General features: G+C 43.0%; 1 protein-coding gene across 9 annotated transcripts in view; it reads left to right on the top strand.

Moving 5' to 3' along the window:
• esn (espinas) overlaps positions 1-27,011 on the top strand; it is a 366,713-nt gene that overhangs the window by 257,876 nt on the left and 81,826 nt on the right. For all 9 annotated transcript variants that reach the window (XM_089735177.1, XM_089735176.1, XM_089735174.1 and 6 more), the window contains 3 exons: positions 3,347-3,869; positions 16,191-16,304; positions 17,021-17,149. In XM_089735177.1, coding sequence (XP_089591303.1) covers positions 3,347-3,869; positions 16,191-16,304; positions 17,021-17,149 — 766 coding nt within the window. The remainder of the gene's footprint in view (positions 1-3,346; positions 3,870-16,190; positions 16,305-17,020; positions 17,150-27,011) is intronic.

Here is a 27,011-nt window from a genome sequence, read left to right as displayed (position 1 = left end):
GGTAAACTTTTCGATTAAAATTTACAATATTACATTTTTTTATTACCTTTGACCCACAATATAAAACTCGATATAGCCCTGACATTGTCGGTGCTCTTGAGCCACGATGACCACACATCACCAGATGGGTCGTATGCTTGTCCGTCCGTCTTCTAGGCGTGTCACATTAGCCTATCTAGTTTTTGGCAACCTTTCTCGTACTATCGCCACTTTAATGTTAACAAATCTTTGGTTTGTCAATATTAGATTTATGTAAACGTCTGTATTTCAAACTAGTAAATTGTTTATGATTATAATCACATCACAGTGAAAGCACGACTTCCAGTTTATCTCATTGAAGAGAGAAAATCAATTCAAATGAGGACATGACGCATCGCAATCGGAAACTAGTTATTACGTAACTACGATGGGTTGTACAACGATCGCATGCTTATTGCGTGCTCGGACCCGCGATTTTGTAACTTCACAGCTCTCGTATCAGCCCAGGGTTAAACAGCCTACCACCAGTAGGGCGTCTTATGAGCCCACACGGATAGGTACCACCACTTCGTTTCTTTCTGCCGTGAAGCAGTAATGCGTTTCGGTTTGAAGGGCAGAGCAGCCGGGCTAAAACGGAGACTTATAACTCATGTCTCAAGGTGGGTGGCGGTATTTACGTTGTTGAGGTCCATGCGCTCTGGTAACCACATAATACCAAAACATAATTTGCACTAAATCGGAAACAGTGGTGCAAACTTTAGTAAAGCATCCGTAATTGCAGTCGTCGTGGCCTAAAGGATAAGACGTCCGGTGCATTCGTGTTGAAGCGATGCAACGAATGCGGTGCGGTATTCGAATCCCAGGCGGGTACCAATTTTTCTAATGAAATACGTACTCAACAAATGTTCACGATTGACTTCCACGGTGAAGGAATAACATCGTGTAATAAAATCAAACCCGAAAAATTATAATTTGCGTAATTACTGGTGGTAGGACCACTTGTGAGTCCGCGCGGATAGGTACCACCGCCCTGCCTATTTCTGCCGTGAAGCAGTAATGCGTTTCGGTTTGAAGGGTGGAGCAGCCGTGGCGCGTCTACTTTGTAGATGTCTATGGGCTCCAGTAAACACTTAACACCAGGTGGCGCGTCCAACAATCTAAGCAATAAAAAAAAAACTAACTGATAACCCCATCCGACATGTGCTCTCGAACGACTATCATAAAGAGATAACATTGTGTAATAGACAAAGAACTCAAAAGACTTATTAATTTGCGTAATTCATATAATGGTGTCTATCCAAGTAATGGTTCTCAGTTCAAAGACCAGAACAGTCATTTTAATCTAACTAAAGCTTCGACCTCAAATCTCAAGACTGGTGGTGGAATACCCATTATGATATGTATGATAATAAATTAAAACCACATGGGTCGGACCACCGTTCACACTACTACATAAAAAAAAAACTACCGCGGAAATTGTCTCATGGACACAAAGATTGATAGTCGCGAATATGAAAGTTATTGTCATACGGTAAATTATTGCACCCACTTGTGATCATTTGACAATAGACAATAGGTGAAACTGGACCGCGTCACGAATTGTGGCTTGAGATGTCGAATTATAATTGATTGTGGGAACAGCGGCCTCCGAGAAGCCTACTTCTACCTACCATTGAAATCAGAAAATGCATATATTCGTTTTCTATTTTTGTCTTTCGCTTTCAAACATCCAGCAAACTCAAACTAATTGCTCTAAATTCTAAATAAAAAATAAAAACAAAAAACAATTTAAGAAATATCTTGTTTACGTTCCTTTTAAATTATCATCTTCTGTGTAAAGACGCATTGGATTCTAATGTTAAATTTTATTTTTTATTTTTTTATTGTTTAAATGGGAGGACGAGCTCACAGCCCACCTGGTGTTTGGTCAGAGTAGCCCATAGACATCTACAACGTAAATGCGCCATCCTCCTTGAGATATAAGTTCTAAGGTCTTAAGTATAGTTACAACGGCTGCCCCACCCTTCAAACCGAAAGGCATTACTGCTTCACGGCAGAAATAGGCAGGGTGGTGGTACGTACCCGCGCGGACTCACAAGAGGTCCTACCACCAGTAAAAATTAATTACGAGTATATCGATTTATGGGAAGAACATTAACAAATGACATAAAAAGACCTTAATTTAATTAAGAAAGTCCTTGTTAAGTATTTCGTAAATAAAATAATTTTAATCGCATCTTTATAACGGAATCTAAAGTGTTTCACATGTAATAACCTCATTCGCGACCAGTCAGTAAACTTATTGCGCCTTCTTATATTCCCAAGTATGTTAATGTTGCAAACAACAGCTCGATCGTATGTATCTTCATTTGATTATGTTAATCGCATATTTCTGCCGTGAAGCAGTAATGCGTTTCGGTTTGAAGGGTGGGGCAGCCGTTGTAACTAGACCTTAGAACTTATATCTCAAAGTAGGTGGCGGTATTTACATTGTAGATGTCTATGGGCTCCGGTAACCGCTTAACAGCAGGTGGGCCGTGAGCTCTTCCACCAACCTAAGCAATAAAAAATAAATAAAAATAAAAATATTCCAGTCACCGTCCTCATCGAACCCGTCGACAAAGGGTCGCGTTTCGGATCCGGTGATAGATTCTGCGAAACACTGCTCTTGCTAGGGCCAGTGTTAGCAACACTCTCGGTTTGAACCCCGTGAGCTCACCTACGCGTCAAGGAGAAGCTGAAATAGCCTCTCAAGGCTATCAGCATATGTAGGGGAAAATCTCATATACAGAAGTGTAGCCTTTGCGTAAGATAAGAAGAGGCTCATTTATGTACATGTGTTCGGTGGTGTTCGCAGATACGATTTTTTATTATTTTGTTGACACTGGTAAATTTTATTCATTTTGTCGAAACCGTGACCCGTGACGGTAACAACATGAGGCTAGTTTAAGAGTCCTACGTTTCGGCAAGTGAGAGTTATCATTTAAGAGAAGCGCAGCCATTATATAGTAACTGTGTCCCGTACAAATAACTTGTTCCAAAGTAGCTTATAGCTTTGAATTTAGGCTGCCAACTTGGCTACGGGTTCCGATATTCTGAAGGTGACCGCTCACCATCAGATAGGACACTAAATTGTCTACCTACAAAAGTAATAAAAATCTGAATTTTTCTCAACTCGTCAAACGCTTCAAAGACCCAGAAAAAAGCGTACTTGTTACTAGCAATTGTATTGAAAGTAAAATTATCATGAAAAATAACAGTAACCGGCAGTTTGTGCACTAATTATAACTATTTCACTATTATAGATAAATAAAATATTTTTATTTAGATAAAATATTATTTTATTTAAAATTATCTTCTATTCCAGACCTGTTTGCCGAAACTGCGTGGTGTCACCGACGGGCTCATCACCGCCTCCCCTGCAAGAGCAGCCTATATCACCTCCACCGCCAGCGCCGTCATCGCCACTCACATCACCGAGGCAATCCCTCCCCTCCCCGCAGCCGAGCCACAGTGGATCCTCAGCACCGAGTCACTCCCCCCATCCATATTCCTATCCTAACTTTCGAAGAAGCCAACCAGTTCAGGGTCACTACCCTGAGTACAACCTACTTCACAGCCATAGCACTTCCCAATTGAATCAGAACTATCCTCCAGCTGTGAGTTACCAAGGACAGTCAAGCCAAGCGCAGCCATACCCTCTATCCCCGCAGTCAGCGATGTCGCTATCCCCCCATCCAGTGCCTCAAGGGAAGTTCAGGGGTCTACTAGAACACGCTGAACGGTTGATGAAACCAGTGGATCCTCATCGGCATTCTCAAAGCGACGACGATTCCGGATGTGCTTTGGAAGAGTATACCTGGGTTCCGCCTGGATTGAGACCAGAACAGGTTAGCCATAACCCAATTACCTAATTTAGTTTCGGTGGCAACACTATACGCTCATGACCGTGCAGCGTCATGTGGGTGCTCGCGATGTTCCCGCTACAGAAATCACACCGTTGTAATGACATGAGCATCAATTTATTAAATTATCTAAACAAAATAATAGAACAAAATATTGTCGTCATTGTGTGACAGAGATGGCGACTCTACATAATAGATGTTTTCTTTTTTTCAATTTCTTAGTTTGAACTTAAACAAACTTTTTTATCGTATTGGAGCCACTGCAGGCATATGAAAAAGCACGAATCTTAAGTACGAGCTTTTCAAACAATTTCCCAAAAAAGCCATCAGCTCCGTGTATAAATATAAGCTTTTGTGACGAATATTCAAAAGCTTTTGTCTGCCACAAAGCTATTTTTGAACAAAAGCCCGCTTCTATTTTCGACTACCTATTGCCCGGGACACCAGTGCTACGAGGCCCCTACTGTGTTGTGCTGTGCGGATAGTGTGTGCCCAAAGCGTGTGTGTTGCGAATCTAGCGGTGTTGTGTCGGCGCGGAGACGTTCCGAGCAACGTAACGCAGGACCCGGGACCAGGTGAGTTGTTCGACACTTTCTTTCCTAACATTGGTTAATTGCGGGTAGTTGTCGATCAGCCTGGAAAAGCTGCGTACTCATTTTATTCTAAGAATAAAAACCGAGTTACGTTAGCGCCTTCGAGTCTGGCCAGCTGTGTCCGTTCCCAGTCCTCCCCTACCCTTCGGGGTTAGGAGGGGCTGTTACCAAACCCGCGTAAGCCGATTATGGTGGTGGATCACGGCAGCGTCGGGAAACCAGTACTTAGTTAGTTCCGTCTTAGGTTAAATAGTTTATTGTTCTTATATAGTTATTGATTCATTGTTATAGTTTAATTTTATATCCTAATTTTAATTCCTTATTCTTTATACAATTAACCTAAGCTTTAATTTAATTCATTTATTTATTAGTAATTAGTTTCAGAGGGTAGTTAATTCAACTACCTACTAGCGCCACTGCGGCAATTTATGTACAAATAATTAGTCGTAAATTTAGATATACCCTTCATAACCTTAATATTTTTATTTCCTTTTTAAATTTCAAATTGTGCCTGATTACATACTGGCGGCCGTCCCACTTTCATAAGTGATCATTTCTATTGTAGTTCAGTTTAGTCATTAAATTTTAAGCATTTTTGTCTGTCCTTTTGAGTTTTATATTCTCTTTCGATTGCCACGGGACATATTGCGGGCTTTCCCGTCGTTGCCGGTTGAGTATTTGCTGTAGTATATAATTTAATTAATTCTTAGTGCTGGTATTCTATCCCCATCTTATTTTAAGTTGGGGTGGAATTCTAGCTCTTTCTTCTGATTCTTATGTTATTACTAGTTTTATATTTATAGTAGTAGTCATCCAATAGTTTAAATTTAGTATATTATACGTCGATCGAGCTGGACCCCCTGAGGGTAAGTTTGTTTCACTGTTTTCATTTTAATTATTCTGTTTATTATTTAATTACGTACACTTGGCCAACCGGTCACGGCGGATGCCTGCGGTGTGCTTCGGGCCTAATTGTAAGTAAATTCGTAATTATTAATTTTAATTTTTTCTTTGCATTCCTTTTTAATTGTCCAATTAGTTTATTATTATCAATTAGTAGTTATAGTTCATTCATTTATTTTTACAATAGTTGTGTTGGGTACTCCCAACATGAAAGCTGGGTCAGTCGTCTGCTGTAACCTGTAATTAGTAGTACGAATGTACCGACTCTAGCTGTGACCAAACTTAAGTCGGCTAAGTCATGTCGAGGGGGAATTCACCCCCTAATATCAGCACACCCGGCCCGTCCCAAATGGGACGTCAGGCGATGCCCGAATTGCGTCCTACACCAACACCTGCAGTCCGTATGGCCCCGATGGGTCCTCGGTTGGATAGTTCGTCCGGGTCTTCGGCTGCGGCCAAGGGGTTCCCGAGGGTCGGACCGGTGGAAAGTACCTTTCCTTCGTCGACCGATCCCTCCGGACCCTCTCGGCCGCGGAAGAAGGCCAGGTCCGAGTCTGACCGAGGCTCATCGGGTGACCAAGATAAACGCCCGCGTATAGGCCCTTCCTCCAGGTCGGAGGGAGAAGAGAGCGTGACCACGTCCACGGATCACTCCTCTACCGAGTCTATCACTCCTTCCTCGTCAAGATCCACTTCCCCCTCTGGGAGTCCAATCCCAGTCCAACCCGTTCCCAAGCCTAGAGCACCCGCCAGGACAGGGATTGCTCCTAGGCAATTGAGAACCCCTCCTCACTCTCCTTCCCCAACTTTATCCCCAATCCCGGTGGACTCTACCCGAGGTGCCCCCGCCCTAAGCGGCACGGCGGGTAACCTGGACTCCACCAGGTACATGGACCTCGAGTCCACCAGACCACGTCACGCCCCTATGCCTAACCCCACTCCCTCTACCTCCTATGCTGCCATGGCAGCTAGGCCGAGTATTCCTTCCACCCAGAGGACATCCCAATCCTCTCATGTCCCTCCCCCGAGGCCGAAGGGTCGTGCCCAAGAGGAGCTGCGCCGACATCCGCCAATAATGGTGGAGGCCCTCCCTAATTGGTCCCGCCACATGGCGGCCATTAGGGAGCGCCTCGGTCGCGCCCCCTCGGTGCGACCCTTCGGCGCCGGCTTTAGATTCCTGCCGACGTCGGTAGAGGAATACAGGGCGGTCCAGGCCTACCTGTCGGGGGCCTCTGCCAGGGATAGTACCATTAAATGGTACTGCTATGCCCTGACAGGGGAAATTCCGACCAAGGTGGCTGTCCGGGGCCTCCCTGCCGATACTGACGCGGCAGAAATAACCGATGCCCTGAAGGAGCTGGGGTTCCCGGCTCGTCACGCCAGGTGCATCAGGTCCCAGAGAGGGCGCCCGGGCTGCGTGTTTCACGTAGCCTTGGACCACCTCTCGAAGGACGACCTCGCCCGCCTGTACGCAGTCAACGAACTGCTGTACTTGCCGGGGGTGACAGTTGAGGGATGGCGACCAACCCGCGGGCCTGCGCAGTGTCATCGCTGCCAGGCCTTCGGGCACGCCTCCCACAATTGTCACCGAGCGGTCCGTTGTGTTCGATGTGCCGGGGAGCATGTCGTAGCGGACTGCCCGAGGCCGAGGGACGGCCCATTCTCCTGCGCCAATTGCGGGAAGGACCACGCCGCCGTTGATAGGCGGTGTCCGGTCTACCGCAAGAAGGCCAGGATGATGGGAGTAACCGTCCCTCCTCCTGCGCCAACGGTGCCTCGACCCGGGAACACAGCTCTTCCTGCTGTAGCTCCCATTCCGAAGGGGAAGGGGAAAGGGAAAGGGAAATCCTCCCAGCCCCAGCCCCCTCCCCTGTCCTTACCCATCCCCCCTGCCGTGTCAGTGGAGGCCAATCCATCAGCGGCAACGCTGATGGCAGAGGCCAACGCTCCGCGGCGGGGTATACCTATTCCTACCCCACGTGGTTCACGAGCTGCAATCAGACCGCCCCACTCCGAAAGCAGCGCCCCAGCCCGTGCTGGAACACAAGCCCTACAAGTACCAGGTCCGAAAACCAATAAAAATCGGCTTAAAAAAATAAAAAAAAAACAAAAAAAGAAAGCTCAACGGGATGCAGTGGTGAGTGCTCCTGCTGCACCGGCTCCCGCGATCTCGACAACAATGGAGGTGGACGTTAACCCCCCAATCGACCCAACTTCGCAACCGATCTCACAATCGGAAACGACCCCACTGCCTCAGGCCCAACCAGCCATCTCGGGCACATCTCAGCCCCCCCTCCCCCCCGCCCTCAGCGCGAGCGCCGCAGCGGTCGACAGGCCTCCCAGCCTGCCGGCTTTGCTGCATGGCTGCTGGCGCTCTGGGAGAACTTGGCCGAGGTGATCTCCGGAGTGATCCGCGAGATCGCCTCGGGCGCTAGCCCTGTCGGGGCTATCCTGTCGGGGTTCTACCAGCTGATAGCGAGGCTCAATGGCTAGCCAAGAGCTTCGCGTCATCTATTGGAACCCCGACGGGATAAGATCCCGTAAAAACGAGCTATTGGTCCTCGCCCGGGAGTACAACCCTGAGGTTTTACTGCTGGGGGAGACCATGTTAAGTCCTCAGGTTGAGTTCAGGATTCCCAACTATTTCATGTACCGACGTGACGAGCTTACCCCTGCCGGGCGGCCGTTCAGGGGCACTGCGGCCCTCGTCAGGCGGGACGTGGTGCATGATCAGTTGGATTTGCTGTCCTTCTCATCGACACGATCGGTCGGTGTGAGGGTACACACCTCGGGGGGGGATATGCGGATTTATGCCGCGTATAGACCCCCGGGGCCTGAGTTTCACCCTGAGGATATAAGACGGGCCCTGAATTACGACAGCCGCCCAGCTCTGCTGGTCGGGGACCTCAACGCGAAGCACGTCGCGTGGGGCTCCCGACTTAACACAGCAGTGGGCAGGCGGCTGTTAGAAGATGCCGATAGGGGCGACTACTCTGTGGTCGGCCCTGATGAACCCACGCACGTCCCTACCGCCGCGCGATACCAGCCCGATGTGCTGGACGTGTGTGTTCATAAGGGGCTACGGTGCCCCGTAACGATCGAGGCACTGTACGACCTGGGTACTCCCCATCTCCCTATCCTGGTGACACTGGGAATGGGGCTTACCCGGGTTGCGACTTCGCCCCTACGACCGAAGGTCGACTGGGAGCTCGTTAAGAGACGACTAGTCGACCTTCCCGTGATTCAGGACCCCAATACCCCTGATGGGGTCGACGATGCGGCAGTCCGCCTTGTCGACTCCATCAGGGGAGCGATCGACCAGGCGACGACTCTTGTGCCCAGCGGCGGGCCCAGAGGTAGACTCCCGACCCATCTGAAGGCGATCATTCGCCGGAAGAGGGGCCTGAGGAGGCTCTGGGCGACAACTCGTTGTCCCAGGATCAAGCGCGAGCTTAATGAGTTGGAAGCGGAGTTGGCGGCGAAGATTAGCTCCTTCCGGGGCTACGCGTGGGAGGAACGGATTGAGGAGGCCCGTGAGGACCCCTCTTCTGTGTCCCTCCACCGACTTTGCCGCCAGCTCTCAAATCGGCCTGCCCCGACTTGTCCACTCGTGGACGAGAGGGGCAACCGATGCTTCTCGGCTCAGGCCCGCGCCGATGTCCTGGCCGCAATGCTGGAGCGGCAGTTCGTTCCGAATGACTCTGCACCCTCAGAGGCCGCATTCCACCAATCGGTGGAAGAGAGCGTAGCGAACCTACTCTCCTCCCCGGTGCCTCCGTTGGGAGATGATGTTTTCATCACTCCCAGTGAATTGCGCCTCTCCATCAAGCGGATGAAGAGGCGCAAGGCGCCGGGTGAGGACGGTATTCCCTCCCTCGCATTCTTCCACTTCCCTGAAACGGTCGTGTCATATATGACACGGCTGTTCAATTCCATTCTGTCCACAGGACACTTCCCGGGAATTTGGAAATTGGGCAAGGTTATCGCCTTGCCCAAACCCGGCAAGGATAGGAGAAATCCCTCCAGTTATCGTCCGATCACCTTGCTGTCGCATGTGGGCAAGTTGTTCGAGAGGCTGCTGCTGAGAAGGGTGTCGCCGCACATCCTTCCCAGACCCGAGCAGTTCGGGTTTCGCAGCGGTCACTCGACAACGCTGCAATTGGTCCGCGTCATGCACCACTTGGCGGATCGGTCCAACGCGCGCCAGTACACGGCCGCAGTCTTTCTCGATATCGAGAAAGCCTTCGACCGTGTCTGGCATGCGGGACTGATCCACAAGCTGGTGCAGAACACGGACCTCCAGCACGCCTACGTGCGACTGCTGGGGTCGTACCTGGAGGGAAGATCCTTCTTTGTCGCGGTCGAGGGCGCCAAGTCGTCGGTGCGCCCAGTCACGGCCGGAGTTCCTCAGGGAAGCGTCCTGGCTCTATTCCTCTACGCTCTCTACACCAACGACATTCCCACGCTCGAGGGTAACCTCCAAGCGTGGGAAGTAGACGTGAAGTTGGCGCTGTTTGCCGACGACAGCGCCTACTTCTCGTCATCCAACGTCCCCTCTGCGGCCATTCTGAGGATGCAGAGGCTTTTGGACTTACTGCCCCAGTGGCTGGACCGATGGAGGGTCGCGGTCAACGTGGGGAAGACTGCGGCTATCCTCTTCGGTCCGGTCCGCACAACAGTCGTCCCGGGACAGCTCAGTCTCCGTGGCGCTAATGTCGAGTTTAGATCCAGCGTCCGGTACTTGGGGGTCGATATCGACCGGAGTTTGAGGATGACCGCCCACGCCAATAAGGCGTTGGCGGCCGCTCGCTGTGCGAGATTCCTCCTCCGGCCGGTGTTGGCCTCCAGGTTGCCGGTCAGGACTAAGCTCGGCATTTATAAGACGTATGTCCGTTCCCGTATCACGTACGCAGCTGAGGCCTGGTATCACCTCATCCCGCAGGGTATGCGGGCGAGGTTACAGGTCCAGCAAAATCTGGCTCTTCGCACGATAGTCGGAGCAGGGCGTTACGTCAGAAATGACGTAATCGCCCGGGATCTGGATGTGGAGTCGCTCGAGGAGTTCATCCGGAGGCTAGCTCGTAATCTTTACGAGCGGGCTGACGGTGGACCCCACGAGCACCTCCACAATATAGCTCCCTTGCACGCCAGACCACCTGATGGTCGGGCGCTACCAAGGGAGCTACTGGAACCCCCGGCTATGGTAAGATAGTCGGCTTAACCGGAGTGATATGGGAGTGCTCATAATGAGTGCCCCCATGGGACTGAGCTGTCCACACTCTTCACTTCCCCCCACATCGTTGGGGTGCCCCCCTATGGGGACCCATTTTCCACCCCCGTTGGGTGGACCACTCCCCCGTCTGGGGAGTGTTTCATATCGGTCCCTCCCCGCGATGGTCTTCTCCTTTTGGGGAGCCCAGAACGGGTGAGCGCCAAACTAGTGCCGCGGCTCCTCCTCTGGTTTGTAGAGGTGGGGCCGCGGCATGGGGCCGGTGGCGAGCCCCACGGTTGCTGACTGTTGTCCCTGTTGTATATAGTAGTTTAGTTAGCTTTAGTTTAGTTGTAGTTAGTTGTAGTTAGATAGTAAGGGGAAAAAAAAAAAAAAAAAAAAAAAAAAAAAAAAAAAAAAAAAAAAAAAAAAAAAAAAAAAAAAAAAAAATTAGCATTAGGAAGCAGAGGACAGCAGCCGGCGCCGGGGTGCGTCGTCCGCGGGCACCACTCCTCCTGCATCATCAAGCCCGTCGTATTAAATATATGTATGTATTTTTGTCGATGTGAGTGTGCCGAAGCGCGCTGCGAACAGCCCCCCCCCAATCCAGTCTTGCATCCATTTCACCCCTGCCCTATGTGGCAGGGAGCGTCTGCCCGGGTAGTGGGGTTTACCCCGAGGCCCGCTCCGTGCCCCCGTAAGGGAGTACGACGACCCCGAAGAGAAAGAGACTACCTATTGTCGTTAACAGTGGTTTTACGGAAATTAAAAATAGATGGACAGTAATGGACGTTTTCTGTAACGTGGTAAACAGAGACACCGGAAACAAACATCCACCTTAAGTTTTATTCATTTGTAGTTTTTATTTATTTAAATATGATTTTAGTGTATGTGTTGGCCACCACTCCATTTGAGATAACGGACCAATATTCCACCAATTACCAAGTTTTTATCTGTTTGTAGAAAACATTGACTCTCAATCTACTGAGTCGGTGTGTCTGAGTTAAGAGTTAGTTCCTAGTGATAACTACAATGTGGTCTTGGCCTCTACAGTCCTGCCACTGGTCGCTCCCAGCGTCGGTCTGGTGCAGGTAAAGTAATTACGCACCGAGCGCATTCCGCCGCTCTTGCCCTTTCTGTACTCTGTCTCTCTGGGGTTTATTTGTTTACTGGCTTCAACTCTCTCACGCGTGCCACTTATTCACAGCCCGAACACGTGGTGCGATCATCAATTCGATGAAAGACAGTCAACGTCCGGCCACAAAAATGAACGTCACCAACTTGCCTGTTTTTATTTATGGTCCTTGTAGGCAGAGGAGCATACGGCCCAACTGATGGTGAGTGGTTACCGTCGCTCATGGATGTCAGCAATGCTTGGGACAGAATCAAACCGCTGCCCCTAATCTATATATTAATACGTGACGCAAAAACTTTGTACCCCTTTTTACGAAAATTGCGCGGACGGAGGAGTATGAAATTTCCCACACTTATAGAGAATATAGAGAAGGAGTGCAGAATGCTAATTTTTTTTTAATGATTCCTAAAAAATACATTTAATCAATAAAAAAAACATTACACACACTACAATGTATTTGACGCACACACGCATGCATACTATTTATTTATTTATTGTCAAACTTTGTTCTTGACGTCTGTTGTCAAATTGAGAATAGATTAAATATTGTTTGTCTTTATGAATATTTTCTATAGTGTAGTCTTGGCGAAATTTGTGATTATAGAAGTATAAAATACAATCATAATAGTGTACAAACTTACAATTCCAATTAATTATAGTCGAATTTCGACTACTGCGGGACCACTAGTTCCATTTATTAGACAACAGCGCGGTCTTCTTCCGAAGCCAAACCAGACAATCAGAACGTGCATTTTCAAATTATAATATATTTATCGTATAACTTATTATTTACATTGGAACATAGCTAGAGGCGAGCGATAATATTGCGGAATAACTGGCAGTAAAAAAGTAATAGGCGGTGATTGCTCGCTTAAAGCGCGTATTGCTGCGGGCTACACGCGCTGCTAATTATTGTACAGAAATATGTTCCTACATACTAGTTACAATCTTAATGTTATCAAATATTATTCGAATGTTATTGATGTTGCTTGTAACCATGGAAATTTGATTTTATAGACATGAAGTCGTATCATTCCGCTAACGATAAATAAAAACAATTTTAAAATATTTTCAGAAGTAAGAGGTTTACAAGCATTTCAATTTTAGAAACAGAGACATACGTTTTTATACAATGACGTCACAGCTCAAGAACACATAGAAGTTCCATACCAAACCTCTTTTCAATTATCATTGTTACAGGTGCTATATTTCATTTTAATCTTCATTTGTCTTTTAGTTTAACTGCACAATATGCCCGTTTCCTAGCTCATTATATTTGAATAACAGTATGTAATGGTTGGGGACAACAATAGCGAGATCGGATGAGATTTTTTTAATTTTTTTATTGCTTAGATGAATGGAAGAGCTCACAGCCCACCTGGTGTTAAATGGTTACTGGAGCTCATAGACACCTACAACGTAAATGCGCCATCCACCTTGAAATATAAGTTCTAAGGTCTCAGTATAGTTACAACGGCAACCCCACCCTTCAAACCGAAACACATTACTGCTTCACGGTAGAAATAGTCGGGGTGGTAGTACCTACCCGCGCGGATTCACAAGAGGTCCTACCACCAGTAAAATCATATATATCTTCAAATATATGAAGCACTTGTAATAGAATACTGGTCCGTGCTGTTTCGATACAACCTTCATCACTGGTAGAGCAGTGCAGGCCTCTGTAGCATATACCCGCTGAATTTCTCCCCTGATCTTCACAGTGGGCGCGATCCAGTGGTAAATTCAGCAAAGCACTCCTCTTGCTCCACTCGTCAGTGTTAGTAATTCTAACTCATCTACCGGGCCGTGAGTAATTGCAATAATTAGCCCATTAAGATATCAACGATTAGTTAGGAACAAATATAAGATATCAAACGCCAAATAATCTCTAGAATCTGTCCATATCCGGATTTGAGAGTCGCTACCCATATTAGAGAAGCAAGGCGCGAAAATAGCATAATTGTAATAGGGAAACTTTTTAAATAAAGCTCGTGAAATTTCCCCTAAAAACTTCCAAAATGTAATTACAGATTACAGTAAAAATAAAGTGCCGGGTTCCAGAAGACGCGACGAGGCAAAAAATTAGGCCGCGTCTCCGAGAGGATGGATGTCGTAACGACACCCCGCATTCATATTTCATTCGATTTTCTCTATTCAAAGACCGAATGAAACAAATGAACAAACCGTTAATTAATCATTGCGGTGACCAATTCGTGGTGTTGTCGATCAAAATCGAAGTTTCCGTTCCTAGTATACATATTACTGAGCTCGTGAATATATCGTAATTGTATACCACAATCCTACTACGGTTAACGGTAGCAATGTACTAATACGTGACGTCCGTAAATGCAGACGACCTTCTGTGGCACTTTTTACTGGTGGTAGGACCTCATGTGAGTCCGCACGGGTAGGTACCACTACCCCGCCTATTTCTGCCGTGAAGCAGTAATGCGTTTCGGTTTGATGGGCGGAGCAGCCGTTGTAAATATACTGAGACCTTAGAACTTATATCTCAAGGTGGGTGGCGCATTTACGTTATAAATGTCTATGGGCTCCAGTAACCACTTAACACCAGGTGGGCTATGAGCTTGTCCACTCATCTAAGCAATAAATAAAAAAGAGTATACATATTATCAACAAGCGGTAGCCAGTGGCTTGGCTGTGCCTCTCGCATTGCCCAAGAGCGAGTGCGACCACCTACCATCCAAGTATGCTCGTCTGCCGTCCATATCCATAAAAAATGGAGTGCTTCGAGAAACTAATGATCACTTTGGACAGATCAGACGTAATGCAGACGACCTTCTGACTTCTGTGGCATATAATCGTTCGCCGGAAGGTACTGCTTCAAGCTCTACACTATAATCGCACTCGCAAAAACCTCAAAAATTACCCAATATTTCCTTAAAACGATAAATATTAATATGATCATTTGTTGGAATTCTCTCGCACATAATTCATTATTGACTTGAAACTTGTACGCTCATACTTCAATTAGTAGGAGTGTAGAAACGAGGGCATTTCGCAAGCTTAACCACGGTCAAAGGCAGGCCTAGTATCGCTGGTGGCTAATAAAATAATGAACACAAGTTTTTCCCTTAGCTGCAATAAATAAGAGGCACCTAATGAAAGCGGTCGACAGTCTGCTAATGAAAGACAAACGTGCCTCGCATCCGCGAGCAGGACAGTCAGTGTGGAGAGTACTCCGTGAAGCAAGATTTATTTACCAAATTAATTGATTACTAAAAAACTTTTATGGTCCAATCTTGTCTTTGTGGCCTCAAGAGCCGAGCAAGAATACTGTCCTCTAAAACTTTGAACGTTACATCATACTTTCATCGACGAGCCGTGAAAACCAAATAAAATGCAAAACTATTAAGGTTTTCCCTTTAAGAGCAGCCGAATATACCACTTTTTTCCTACCTAAGCTGATAGAGGCTATGTCAGCGTAACCCTAACGTGTAGGAGAACTCTCGGGGCTCAAACCTGGAGGCGTTGCTAATATTAGCCCTAGCAGGGTTCGCAACGGGTTCGACGAGAACGGTGACCGGTGCTTGAGGTACCTAAAAGTACCATTGGTAGATCGAGAGGATCCGAAATGACTCATTTAGGGCAACGTCGACTGTTTACCATATCATGATAAGCTCTTGTAAATCATTTAAAAAAACCCAGACAATATTAACTGTAAAGTGCTTCAATTAAATCTTTAATAAATTCGTCATATATGTAGTCGATTAGATGCGAAAAATCCATGAGCCGGTTGTCATATTTCATTATAACAAAATGGCCGACATTGTTATTAACACAAGCTTCTAGTTTCCTGCGTATCGTAGATATAACTATTATTTTTACTTACATTCTCCCCTCGTGTAATAATCCGCGTATCTGGCGGACACTGTCCTTTTTAATAAACCCAGGTATTAATAACGTTATGCCGTTAAGAGATGAAACATGGCGGCAATTATTATGGCTCTACGTGATCTGTTAGCCTTATGAGAAGATCTCTCGCTGTGCTCAGAGACTCGTACACCTGCTAACACATACTCTAATTTCATTGAGCATCAAATTTAATTCAATCAGAGATAGGTCTCAAAGATTAATTTGCATGACAACGGAAACTTTATAACAATTTTACCAATGTCAATAAAATATCAGTATGATAAAAAAAAAATTGCTTAGATGGGTGGATGGGCTCACAGCCCACCTGGTGTTAAGTGGTTATTGGAGCCCATAAACATCTACAATGTAAATGCGTCACCCACCTTGAAATATAAGTTCTAAGGTCTCAAGTATAATCACAACGGCTGCCCCACCCTTCAAACTGAAACGCTATACTGCTTCACGGCCGAAATAGGCAGGGTGGTGGTACCTACCCGCACGGACTCACAAGAGGTCCTACCACCAGTGAGAGTAACAAGGTGCGATAAGAATTCCTAAAGAACAATAATAATGGCTTGATCCCATTTCAGGTCCATCTTTACTTCTCAGCGCTTCCAGAAGACAAGGTCCCGTACGTGAACAGCGTAGGTGAGAGGTACCGCCTCAAGCAACTACTTCAACAACTTCCACCTCAAGATAATGAGGTAAGGAATAATGTTCCCAGATGTAGCTCACAATCGAGCAGTTAATACCACAAAAACTAATCTTCGATATAATTGAGTTATAAATTATTGCTTTGTGGAAATGTTTAAATTGTGTTTAGGCTTAGGCTTAAATTCTTAAAGTAAGCTAAAAAATTCTTCATAAGTTTCTCGACAGTCTGTTACAGAAAGAGATGTGTGTTTACAAGTAATCACAGTTAACTATCTGTTTTGAATGCCCAACCATTGGGCACCTCTGAACCGTGGATTACAGAAATAGATGTGTGTTCACAAGTAATCACAGTTAAGTATCTGTTTTGAATGGTCATTGGGCACTTCTGGATCGCTGTCTGTCGTGCCGGGTATATGACTTGCTGAGTAAATATATCTAATTAACTCAAGTGTAAATTAGTTAGTTGGCCATTATCGTCCCACAAAATAATGTTGCGTAGGTAGGTACTGACCTCAATATATTTGCTTAATCCTGTCTTTATATGATTCTTACTTGTTCATACGTCTTCTATATGCTCAAGTAATTTATATCAAATTGAGTTAAAACCCTGTGAAAGTCGTCATCATCATCAGCCCATAGATGTCCACTTCTGAACATAGGCTTCCCCCAAGGAACACTACACTGACTACTACTTTCACTACAATGACCACAATTTTCAGATAAATGCACAAAACGAATATGCCAAAATGTGTTTACGCAATTTCAGGTTCGGTACTGCCATGCTTTATCTGATGAAGAGAGGAAGGAGTTGAGGCTGTTCAGCGCACAGAGGAAACGCGAGGCCCTAGGTAGAGGACAGGCGAGGCAGCTCCACGCATCGGCGCCTTGCGAGAGGGTGAGTGTTTTTATGATAGCTTTTTTTTAAATATTGTTCTGCCTGCTTGTATAAATATATAAGGTGTGTTTCCGGTTACTTCTCGATACGACTTCGTCAAAATTAAACAAAAATCGGTTCAAGAGGATGTCTGTGTGTATGTAACTACGTTTTTACACTTAGATTATAATGTATATTATATAATGTACGACGCTTATCTCTATAAGTATATAAAAATGAATTGCTGTTCGTTAGTCTCGCTAAAACTCGAGAACGGCTGGACCGATTTGGCTAATTTTGATCTTGAATGATTTGTGGAAGTCCAGAGAAGGTTTAAAAGGTACATAAATACGAAAATGCTGGGAATTCAATAAAAATAACAATTTTGTTTTTCCTGTGATGTGCCCCCGTCGGACGGATTCCTTTTGTTTGTTTTAGGTATATTTTATACAAAAGTTTAGGTCTTTTATTTGTCGATTCAGGCACTACGAAGTTTGCCGGGTCAGCTAGTTTTAATTAAAATTTACTATAATTTAAAAAAAACATTTCATGTTTATTTTAAGCTACCAAATAAAATGCCATTCGTTAAACTTACAATTGAATTAAGTTCCTCGAGTCCAAAGCTGCATAGCTTTTCCGAAATTTATTTATTACGAAGGGTAAGTCTGGATTATGCTTAAAACGCGGAGTGAAGTAAATCCGAACAATTTATAAAGTAGTCCCTGGATTAACACCTAGCGTTTTTATTTTTAAAATGGCGCTGCTAATGGTGTAATCATGTTGCATGAGAGGCGGCGTACAGAATTTGTACCACCGAAAATAACGATGATTTTTGTCTTTTATGTCGTTATGTCCCGTTATATCTTTTTACCACCTCTCCATCCACCACCAGAGCAGATAATAAAGTACCTACCACGCACCGCCTGCCCCTTAAATGAAAGCCTTTTCCCGCGTGCTGTAACAGATCCTTCTTCGATCGAGGTTACAAAGAGCTCTGGACGGTAAGTAGCCCTTTAGTGCTCACCTAGCTCTGCTGATGAGTGACGGCAGTCTGGTAATGGCAGACGGCTTTGCTTCAAGGAAGCAAAAATATAACTCAAATACCGATGATCACTTTGAAACTTGTGATCGAAGTCTCAGTTGCATTGGATTTTATTTATTATTTATTACCTGAATAGAAATTAATATCATGAAAACCGCGTAGACATCAGAATATAGTATTATATTATTTCGTTTTGTAGAGTAAATATGTTATAAGCGTCTTCAGGAAAATAATCTGTACAATAAATTAGTTACTTTTAAAACGAAGCGATATCCTCATTATCGATACAAAATAAAGTCGACTAGTATCGACTATCTGCAAGTCGCTGCACGCTTCGCTCGTCACCGTATATCACCCCCTTCCAGCGGTACAAACATTTTAATTCCGTCTACATAAATCATGGAACCCTCCGCATCTACTGCAATTGATGCTGCCCATTTTATTTAGCTTCACTTTCTATATTGTTTGTTTGGTTCACTCACTCATTTACCTACCGAGCTATTGAGTACCAGCTAGATAGACTTTGCCCAGCTCGAATAGTAAAAATTGGTTACAGAACAAATACACTTTTTGTCAAACCATCGAGCACCGCTGAGGAACGCGATTCATATGAAACCCCATGAAAACGCACCTGATGACAATTAAGAAAATGATAAGATCTACTCCCTTCCAAGCTTCTCCTCTCCCCAAAAGTAGTCCTATTCCAAGACTTTAAAAAATTAGTATTCATTTACAATTAAAAAGTTAAGGAATAAAACAAATTGAAGACGCCCCGACCGGGAACCGAACCTGGACTCGTAACGTTTAATTACCGTTGAGCCGCTTGAGAATTTAAATAATTGTGAGTCTTCGCGAATTTTAATTTGTTCTAAACTTCTAATTGTGTTATTTAAATTGAGGGTCGGAAACGTTTCTGCGTCTGTTTCTGAGCAGCCAATGCTTGTGAATTTCTCAGAAGTGAATCATTGAAATTGCAAAATATTAATTTGCGTAATTACTGGCGGTAGGACGTGTTGTAAGCTCACAGAGCTAGGTACCACCAAGCATATTAACAGTAGTAACATTGTAATCGCCTTATCGTTGCCGCCGCTGACTACTCCCCGAATCATGATCATGGAGGAGCCAGTCACCGTCGCCGCCCTAAACACGTCCTTATGGATCCATCAGATCCAATAACCTTTGCATTAGAGGTCTTCAGCTCTAACACTAGGAGTAGGCTTAGGAACTCGACAAAGAGGTCGACGTGCAACCTAACCCATGCATCAGCCCGCTGAGTTTCTCGCCGGATCTTCTCAGCGGGTCGCGATTCCGATCCGGTAGTAGATCCATTCGCGAAGCAGTTGTTCTTGAGTTGTTAGGTCTCCTTCGAAGGCGCTCGGGCAGCTATTAGCAAATCCCACCCCTTCTGGCTAAGCCTTTACTCGCCCACCTGTCCGGGTGAAACTTTTTTTTTTTATTGCTTAGATGGACGGACGAGCTCACAGCCCACCTGGTGTTAAGTGGTTACTGGAGCCCATAGACATCTACAACGTAAATGCGCCACCCACCTCGAGATATAAGTTCTAAGGTCTCAGTATAGTTACTGGAACTGGAACACTGGAAAGGCATCCGGGCCACCAGTAATCTTTCAATCATGAAAAAAAACCTCAGCGTAAATTCAAAACGAACGCAGCCAAATACTTTCAATGGCCATTTTCCAAGGCAATCTTCATAAATAATTTTCCAAATAATTAACCCGCTTAATTAATGTCATTTCCATAAAATCCGCGCGGTTATGAAAACCAAGACGAGCGATACGAGCCGACTCGGGTCGCCCCCGCCACTCCCTGCCAATTAGCGATTAATGTACTGGAAATACTCTCAAACGGTTGTAGAGCACTCTTTCGTTTCACGTAGTTTTTTGTGCGTTCCCGTTAGCTGTCACGATACGTTATTTTCAGGATTCTAAAAATAACTTTTCAATTTAGAATGGATCGTGATTAAAATTATTTCAAAATAAAAAAAATAGCTATAAATCGAAATAACAAGAAAGTTTTATTGTTGAACAAAACCTGACCACGTTCAACTGTGAGTAAATAAGTATATTCAGTCATGTAATCATTTACAGCCTGTGGTACTCACTTGCCGTATATATATTTTTTATTTTATTTTTTGTTTATTAGGTTAACATAAGTGGATAAAATATATACATATTAACATTGAACTTAAGTAGAAAAAAAATAATACATTATGAAATTCACCCTTTTGATTGTAAACAAAACTTGCTTAAGAGCGGTTGTGAAGTCGTCATAGGCTGACTTTTATTAATTAAATAATAAAATAACAATATAGATAAATATTAAAACTAAGAAAAAAAACAAAAAAATGCAAATAAAAAGTAACAAAAAAACATTCAACAATTTAAAAAAAAGAGGGAAATTAATGTTGATGGTAATATAGAACAACATCGCTGTACACAAAGTTTTACCGCAATCGGTCGATATAGAGACGCATTTGCTGCAAAGATAATTCAATAAGATTATCAACTTCGTTTACTCAGATGACAACTTTATTTCTAAAGCCAAACCACCGAATCGATTTTAATGAAATTTATTACGAGACCAATCTAAAACTGTATCGTTTCAAATAAGTAGTATATTCCAACAAACACAACCGAATTGTAAAACCACATCTTGTTTGAGTTCATTTAAACACAAATATCACTTTGGATAAATATTGGAAATATTATCCACACGGCAAAAAAGTGAAAAATTACTTTTCTTAGTTGCTCACATTTTCTTAGTGAGTGAACAAAAAAATAGAAAGGGAATTGTCTACTGACATCCTATAGTAATAATTATTGTATTTCGAATCTCGTCAATAACTATTTTATATGAATTTGATAATTAATCGTGATATATTGGTAAATGTGTCGCACATCCGTCGTGCGAGATCCAAGCAAGGAGCGCTCTGTCAAAGCTTAAGTTACGCTTCCCAGCTCACAGCTTATTGTATTTGGAACTATGCGACTGAGACTTTTATTACATTTAGTTAACACAGCCCACCTAGTGTTAAGTGGTTACTGGAGACCATAGACATTTACAACGCAAATTACAAAGGCTGCCCTACCCTTCAAACCGAAATGCATTACTGCTTCACGGCAGAAATAGGCAGGGCGGTGGTACCTACCCGCGCGGACTCACAAGAGGTCCTACCACCAGTAATTACGCAAATTATAATTTTGCTAGTTTAATTTTTATTACACGATGTTATTTCCTTCACTGTGGAAGTCAATCGTGAACATTTGTTGAGTACGTATTTCATTAGAAAAATTGATACCCGCCTGGGATTCGAACACCGGTGCATCGCTCAACACGTATGCACCAGACGTCTTATCCTTTAGGCCACGACGACTTCAATCATTTCAAATTAACACATCAGTCAAATTTATTTGTATATATGTAGTTAGCAGCTACTAAGCATGACAGATGAAGGAGTAGGTTCACAATCTGATTCTGACCGCTTCCAGGAGATGACACGCTTCTGAGATTAGCCGGCGAAACAAGCTGACCTTATATTTTGTTTTCTGTTCTTATATTAATAACTAGCGACCCGCCCTCGCTTCCCTTCGGAAACATTAAAACACACATGAAACCAAAAAAAAAAAATAATAAAAAAAGTAGCCTATGTTCATCAGGGATAATGTCGGCTTCTAATGGAAAAAGAATTTTTCAAATCGGTCCAGTAGTTTCGGAGCCTATTCGAAACAAACAAACAAACAAATCTTTCCTCTTTATAATATTAGTATAGATATAGATTGCGGCCTTCTTTTCTTTTAAATAACAAGTGACAATTTAAGTTTGTATAATACTAGCCGTACTCGTCAGCTTCGCTGGGCATTTAAAATTAACATTATTATTTATTGTCATTATTATTAGGGAGTCCAAGATTCATATAAATATTAGCCTATCCATTAATTACATGTATTTTCTACAATATACCAAGGATACCAAGTTTCAAGTCAATCGGATGCATGGTTCAGTAGTTATAACGGAACATCCGTAAAAACCACTGTAGATTTATATATTAGTATAGTTAATTACAAAACCAAAGTACAATATTTGATGTAGGTACACGTTTATCGGAACGGTGACTTAACAAAACCAACCCAAGCTCGACTCCCTTTACGCAACTTATCTTCCTTTGATCGTTCCTCGTAATTCTACGGCCTTCATCGCGGCGTCTTATTCTCAAATATACACTTTATAAATATTTTACGTACGCACTTCTGAAATAAAAATTAAGGAATACATCTGTGGCGCAGACCGTTTAGGAGATCCTCTTTCTGCGGTTAGCGCTGAAGGGGCACTTAAACAGATACAGAACTAATAATTTGTAGAGGGTCACAGAAAATACACATACGAGTTCAAAACAAGTCTCAGTTACACCCAGATCTCGAATGGCAAACAATTCAAATAAAATACAGGTTGAAGTCGCTCCCGTAGTGTGAAGAGACACTGCCTCTGCATCAAAGAGGCGCTCAACGACCCTCGTAGACACCTTAACAAGTATGGCACCAGGGTGGTGCGACGCGGGGGCGACGTGTGGTCACTTCGCTGCGGGATCGTGTAACCTACCCGCGAGGGCACACAATGTAGTAATAATTTCACTTTTATAAATGTGTGTGGCATTTTTTTCAATCGTATTAAACACGTATTTTCAAATATGTTTTCCCATGGAGCTCCCGTATCTTCGCATCAACACTCAATGCCAAGACACTGGGGCCTCGTTAATTAAACTACAGAACACAGAAGTCAATTAGTGATGGCAACCACTTCCCAACAGACGTGCCAAGCGTTAACCTACTTTCATCACCTTCTTCATCAAAGAATGACGTAATAAAATTAAAAGTCAGCATCAATGAAAAAATGACTATATTCTACAAATGTCAAACTGCTACTGAATACTAATAAAATAAATGGCACAAAATATATCCGATTTATTTATCAACATTCGCACCCCTGATTTAAAACACAAAATATTTCACGATAATTCGTATATAGGATAGGTAACGGTCTGTAGGTAACACAACGCAGATGGCTAAGGACTTACGATTTGTTTGTGTCAAACTTAGACGGGCTTGTATCTGTGTAGAGCTCCTGCGAGACGGGAGTCTGTACTCAATCATTATTGTCTTATTCGAAGATACATTCACTGTATCGGATTTCGATTATCTGTAAATTAACTCAACGGGTATCTTATTAGTGCTTACTCGAAGGATTCCGGCGCCGGCTAAATTATATCACTCGAGTACACGGGGCGTCTTGTCCCTTGACCCCGAACGATCAAAAGTAGATAGCGTAAATGATATATAGAGAGTAAAAAAATACACTAATTAAAACTTAAAAAATCAAATCTAGACCAAACGTTTCAAATAATATTATTTTATGAGTGAGTGTTTACTGATGGCCCAGAGGCCTTTCCAGTTTCACCAGGATAGGTGGGCGAGCAAGGGTGTTGAAATTAGAAAGTTGAACCCTACTTTATAGTCTATTGGTGTGATGAGTATATCTCTAGTTTATACATTAAGATAATCTATGTAAGTCTGTGATTCCGTTTCCGGGTAATTGATAGAACGCTCTCAATTAAAACTACGTGTTATAAAACTGCTATACTTTCATTTAATTCAACAGGTTATGGGCCCAGGCCACCTATATTTATTAAAAGTAAAGTAGTAATAGTGAAAAGTGTAAAATTTCAAATATCAATACAAAACACTAGTTCAGTATAACCTCAAAACTCTGCACGTGTTTTCTTAATCAGCAAAAATGTCGTCAAATAATACGATGGCACTGATTGAAAAGCTGACTGGAAGGGAAAACTATCCTACGTGGAGATTTGCAGTGCAAACATATCTCGAACACGAAGAATTATGGAGTTGTGTCACCGCGAAAGACAATGAAACAATTGATCCCAAACTTGATACAAAAGCTAAGTCAAAAATTATCTTATTAGTAAATCCAATCAATTATGTACATATACAAGAAGCCAAAACAGCCAAGGAAGTTTGGAATAATTTAGCCAAAGCTTTCGATGACACGGGTTTGACACGCCGAGTGGGTCTGTTGAGAGATCTTATCAATACCACGCTTGAAAATTGTCTGAACATAGAAGATTATGTTAACAAGATTATGACCGCTGCCCATAAGTTAAGGAACATTGGTTTTAAAGTCGATGATGAATGGCTCGGGACTTTATTACTTGCTGGATTACCAGATATATATCAACCAATGATCATGGCACTAGAAAGTTCAGGTCTGACAATAACGGCTGATTCAGTGAAGACTAAGCTTCTACAAGATGTGAGAAACTCAGAGTCCAGTGCATTGTATGTCAGAAGCAAGGGGAATCAATTTGTCAAACAAACTCAAGATAAAACTAAAACTGGTAAAGGTCCAAGGTGCTATGTGTGTAATAAATATGGGCACATAAGTAAAAATTGCCGAACTAAGAAAAAGGAACAGAAGTCTAATGAGAACACAGATTCTGGTTATGTCGCCGTGTTATCTGCAACAATGAACAACGACAATAGTTGGTACATTGATTCTGGAGCGTCAATGCATATGACAATGAATCGTGACTGGCTATATGATGAAATTACACCTCCAATTTCCACAATAAAAGTAGCTAATGACAAAAAGTTAGTTGTAAAAGCTTGTGGAAAGGTAAATCTTAATGTTGTCAATATGCAAGGCCAGTTAGAAACTATCAAGGTGCAGAATGTTCTCTATGTTCCTGAGTTGGCTACTAACCTTCTCTCTGTAAGTCAAATAATAAATAGTGGTTGTCAAGTACAATTTGACAAACAAGGATGTAAAATCTTAAATAAAACAAACAAGCAAGTTGCAGCTGCTAAAATGATAAATAATATGTACAGGCTAGTTACACACAGTGTTCCAGCATACACATCAGCTTCAACAGAGAATGATTCTTATTTATGGCATCAGAGAATGGCACATTTAAATTTTGAAGATTTAAATAAACTATCAGAAAGTGCAGGAGTCAAATTAGAAAATACAGACAAAGTGATATGTATCTCATGTTTGGAAGGGAAGCAGACAAGATTTCCATTCCCTTCAGAAGGTTCCAGAGCACAAGCAAAGCTAGAACTTATTCACTCTGATGTCTGTGGTCCAATGGAGACACTGTCTATGGGAGGAGCTCGCTACTTTCTTACATTCATCGATGATTTTACGAGGAAAGTATTTGTATATGTTTTAAAAAGAAGATCTGAAGTATTCCAAAAATTTCAAGAATTTAAAGTATTAGTTGAAAATCAACTTGATTTGACAATAAAAACTCTCCGCACAGATAATGGGGCTGAGTACTTGAGCAATGAATTTCAAGGTTTTCTTAAGAAATCTGGAATTATACATCAAACCTCCACTCCGTACTCGCCACAACAAAATGGTTTAGCAGAAAGAATGAACCGCACATTGTTAGAAAGAGCCAGATGTATGCTTTTAAATGCAAAACTTCAGAAGCATTATTGGGCAGAAGCTGTATCAACTGCAGCTTACATCACCAATAGATGTCCAACAAGAGCTTTAGCCTTTTTAACACCGGAAGAAATGTGGAGTGGTAAAAAGCCAGATATCACACATATGAAAATTTTTGGCTGTGAAGTGATGGTACATGTTCCTAAAGAAAAAGCTAAGAAGTGGGACTCAAAGACAAATAAATTGATATTCATTGGATATGGTGAACAAACCAAAGGATACAGGCTTTTAGATCCCAAAACAAGAAAAATCATTATAAGCAGAGATGTGATTTTTCTAGAAAGCTCAGTAAAAAGAAATTATGCTGTGGTACCTTTATCAGCATCAGTCCCAAATACCTGTGAAGATACTTCTGTGACTGAAAGTGACACAACTTTACAAAATTTATCTGAAAGCATTGAAGGTATTAAGAATGAATCCAGTGATGATTTTTACTCAGATGAAGGATCTTTGTATGAACCAGAGATAAATATAGATCACCAGGAAGTAATGTCAAATGTAACTACAAGATCTAAAGCAAGACTGTGTCAAATGCAAGGAAATACCTATATGTGTAGAAAAGAAATTGTAGGACAGGAAAATATCCCAGAAACATATGATGAAGCTATATCTATTGAGAATGCTAATGCTGCAAAATGGAAACAATCAATTGAGGAAGAACTACAAGCACATGCAAAGAATAAAACTTGGCAATTAATTATGAAACCTGAAGGAGTGCGAGTGATTGGCTGTAAATGGGTCTTCAGAATAAAAGATGACCCATCGGGTCCATGTTTTAAGTCAAGGCTATGTGCTAAAGGCTGTAGCCAGAAACAAGGCATTGATTATAAAGAGATATATTCTCCTACAGTGAGGTATGATTCAGTTAGAGTTTTACTTTCAGAAGCAGCACAACATAATTTGAATATAATTCAGTTTGATGTCAAAACTGCATTCTTATATGGTGATGTCAAAGAAGACATATATATGTTACCGCCTGAAGGTTTGGATACTAATGCAAATATGGTATGTAAACTCAATCGTTCTCTTTATGGCCTTAAACAAGCACCACGGTGTTGGAACCAAAAGTTTGACGCCTCACTGAAGAAATTTGGTTTCAACAATAGTCATGCAGATAGGTGTTTGTATATTGGAAAAGTAAACCAGAACAAAGTTTATTTATTATTGTATGTTGATGATGGGCTTATACTTTCTAAGTCAAAGGATTCATTAAATACAGTAATGCAAGAATTAAAGCAAAATTTTGAAATAAAACAGTGTGATTCAAATAATTTTGTAGGATTACAAATTGAAAAATCTGAAA

This window comes from Bombyx mandarina, chromosome 19 (genome assembly GCF_030267445.1).
Source record: "Bombyx mandarina strain Sakado chromosome 19, ASM3026744v2".
In the NCBI taxonomy this organism is placed as follows: domain Eukaryota; kingdom Metazoa; phylum Arthropoda; class Insecta; order Lepidoptera; family Bombycidae; genus Bombyx; species Bombyx mandarina.
Note: the sequence above shows the minus strand (reverse complement) of the source record. Positions and strands in the feature narration are given on the sequence as shown.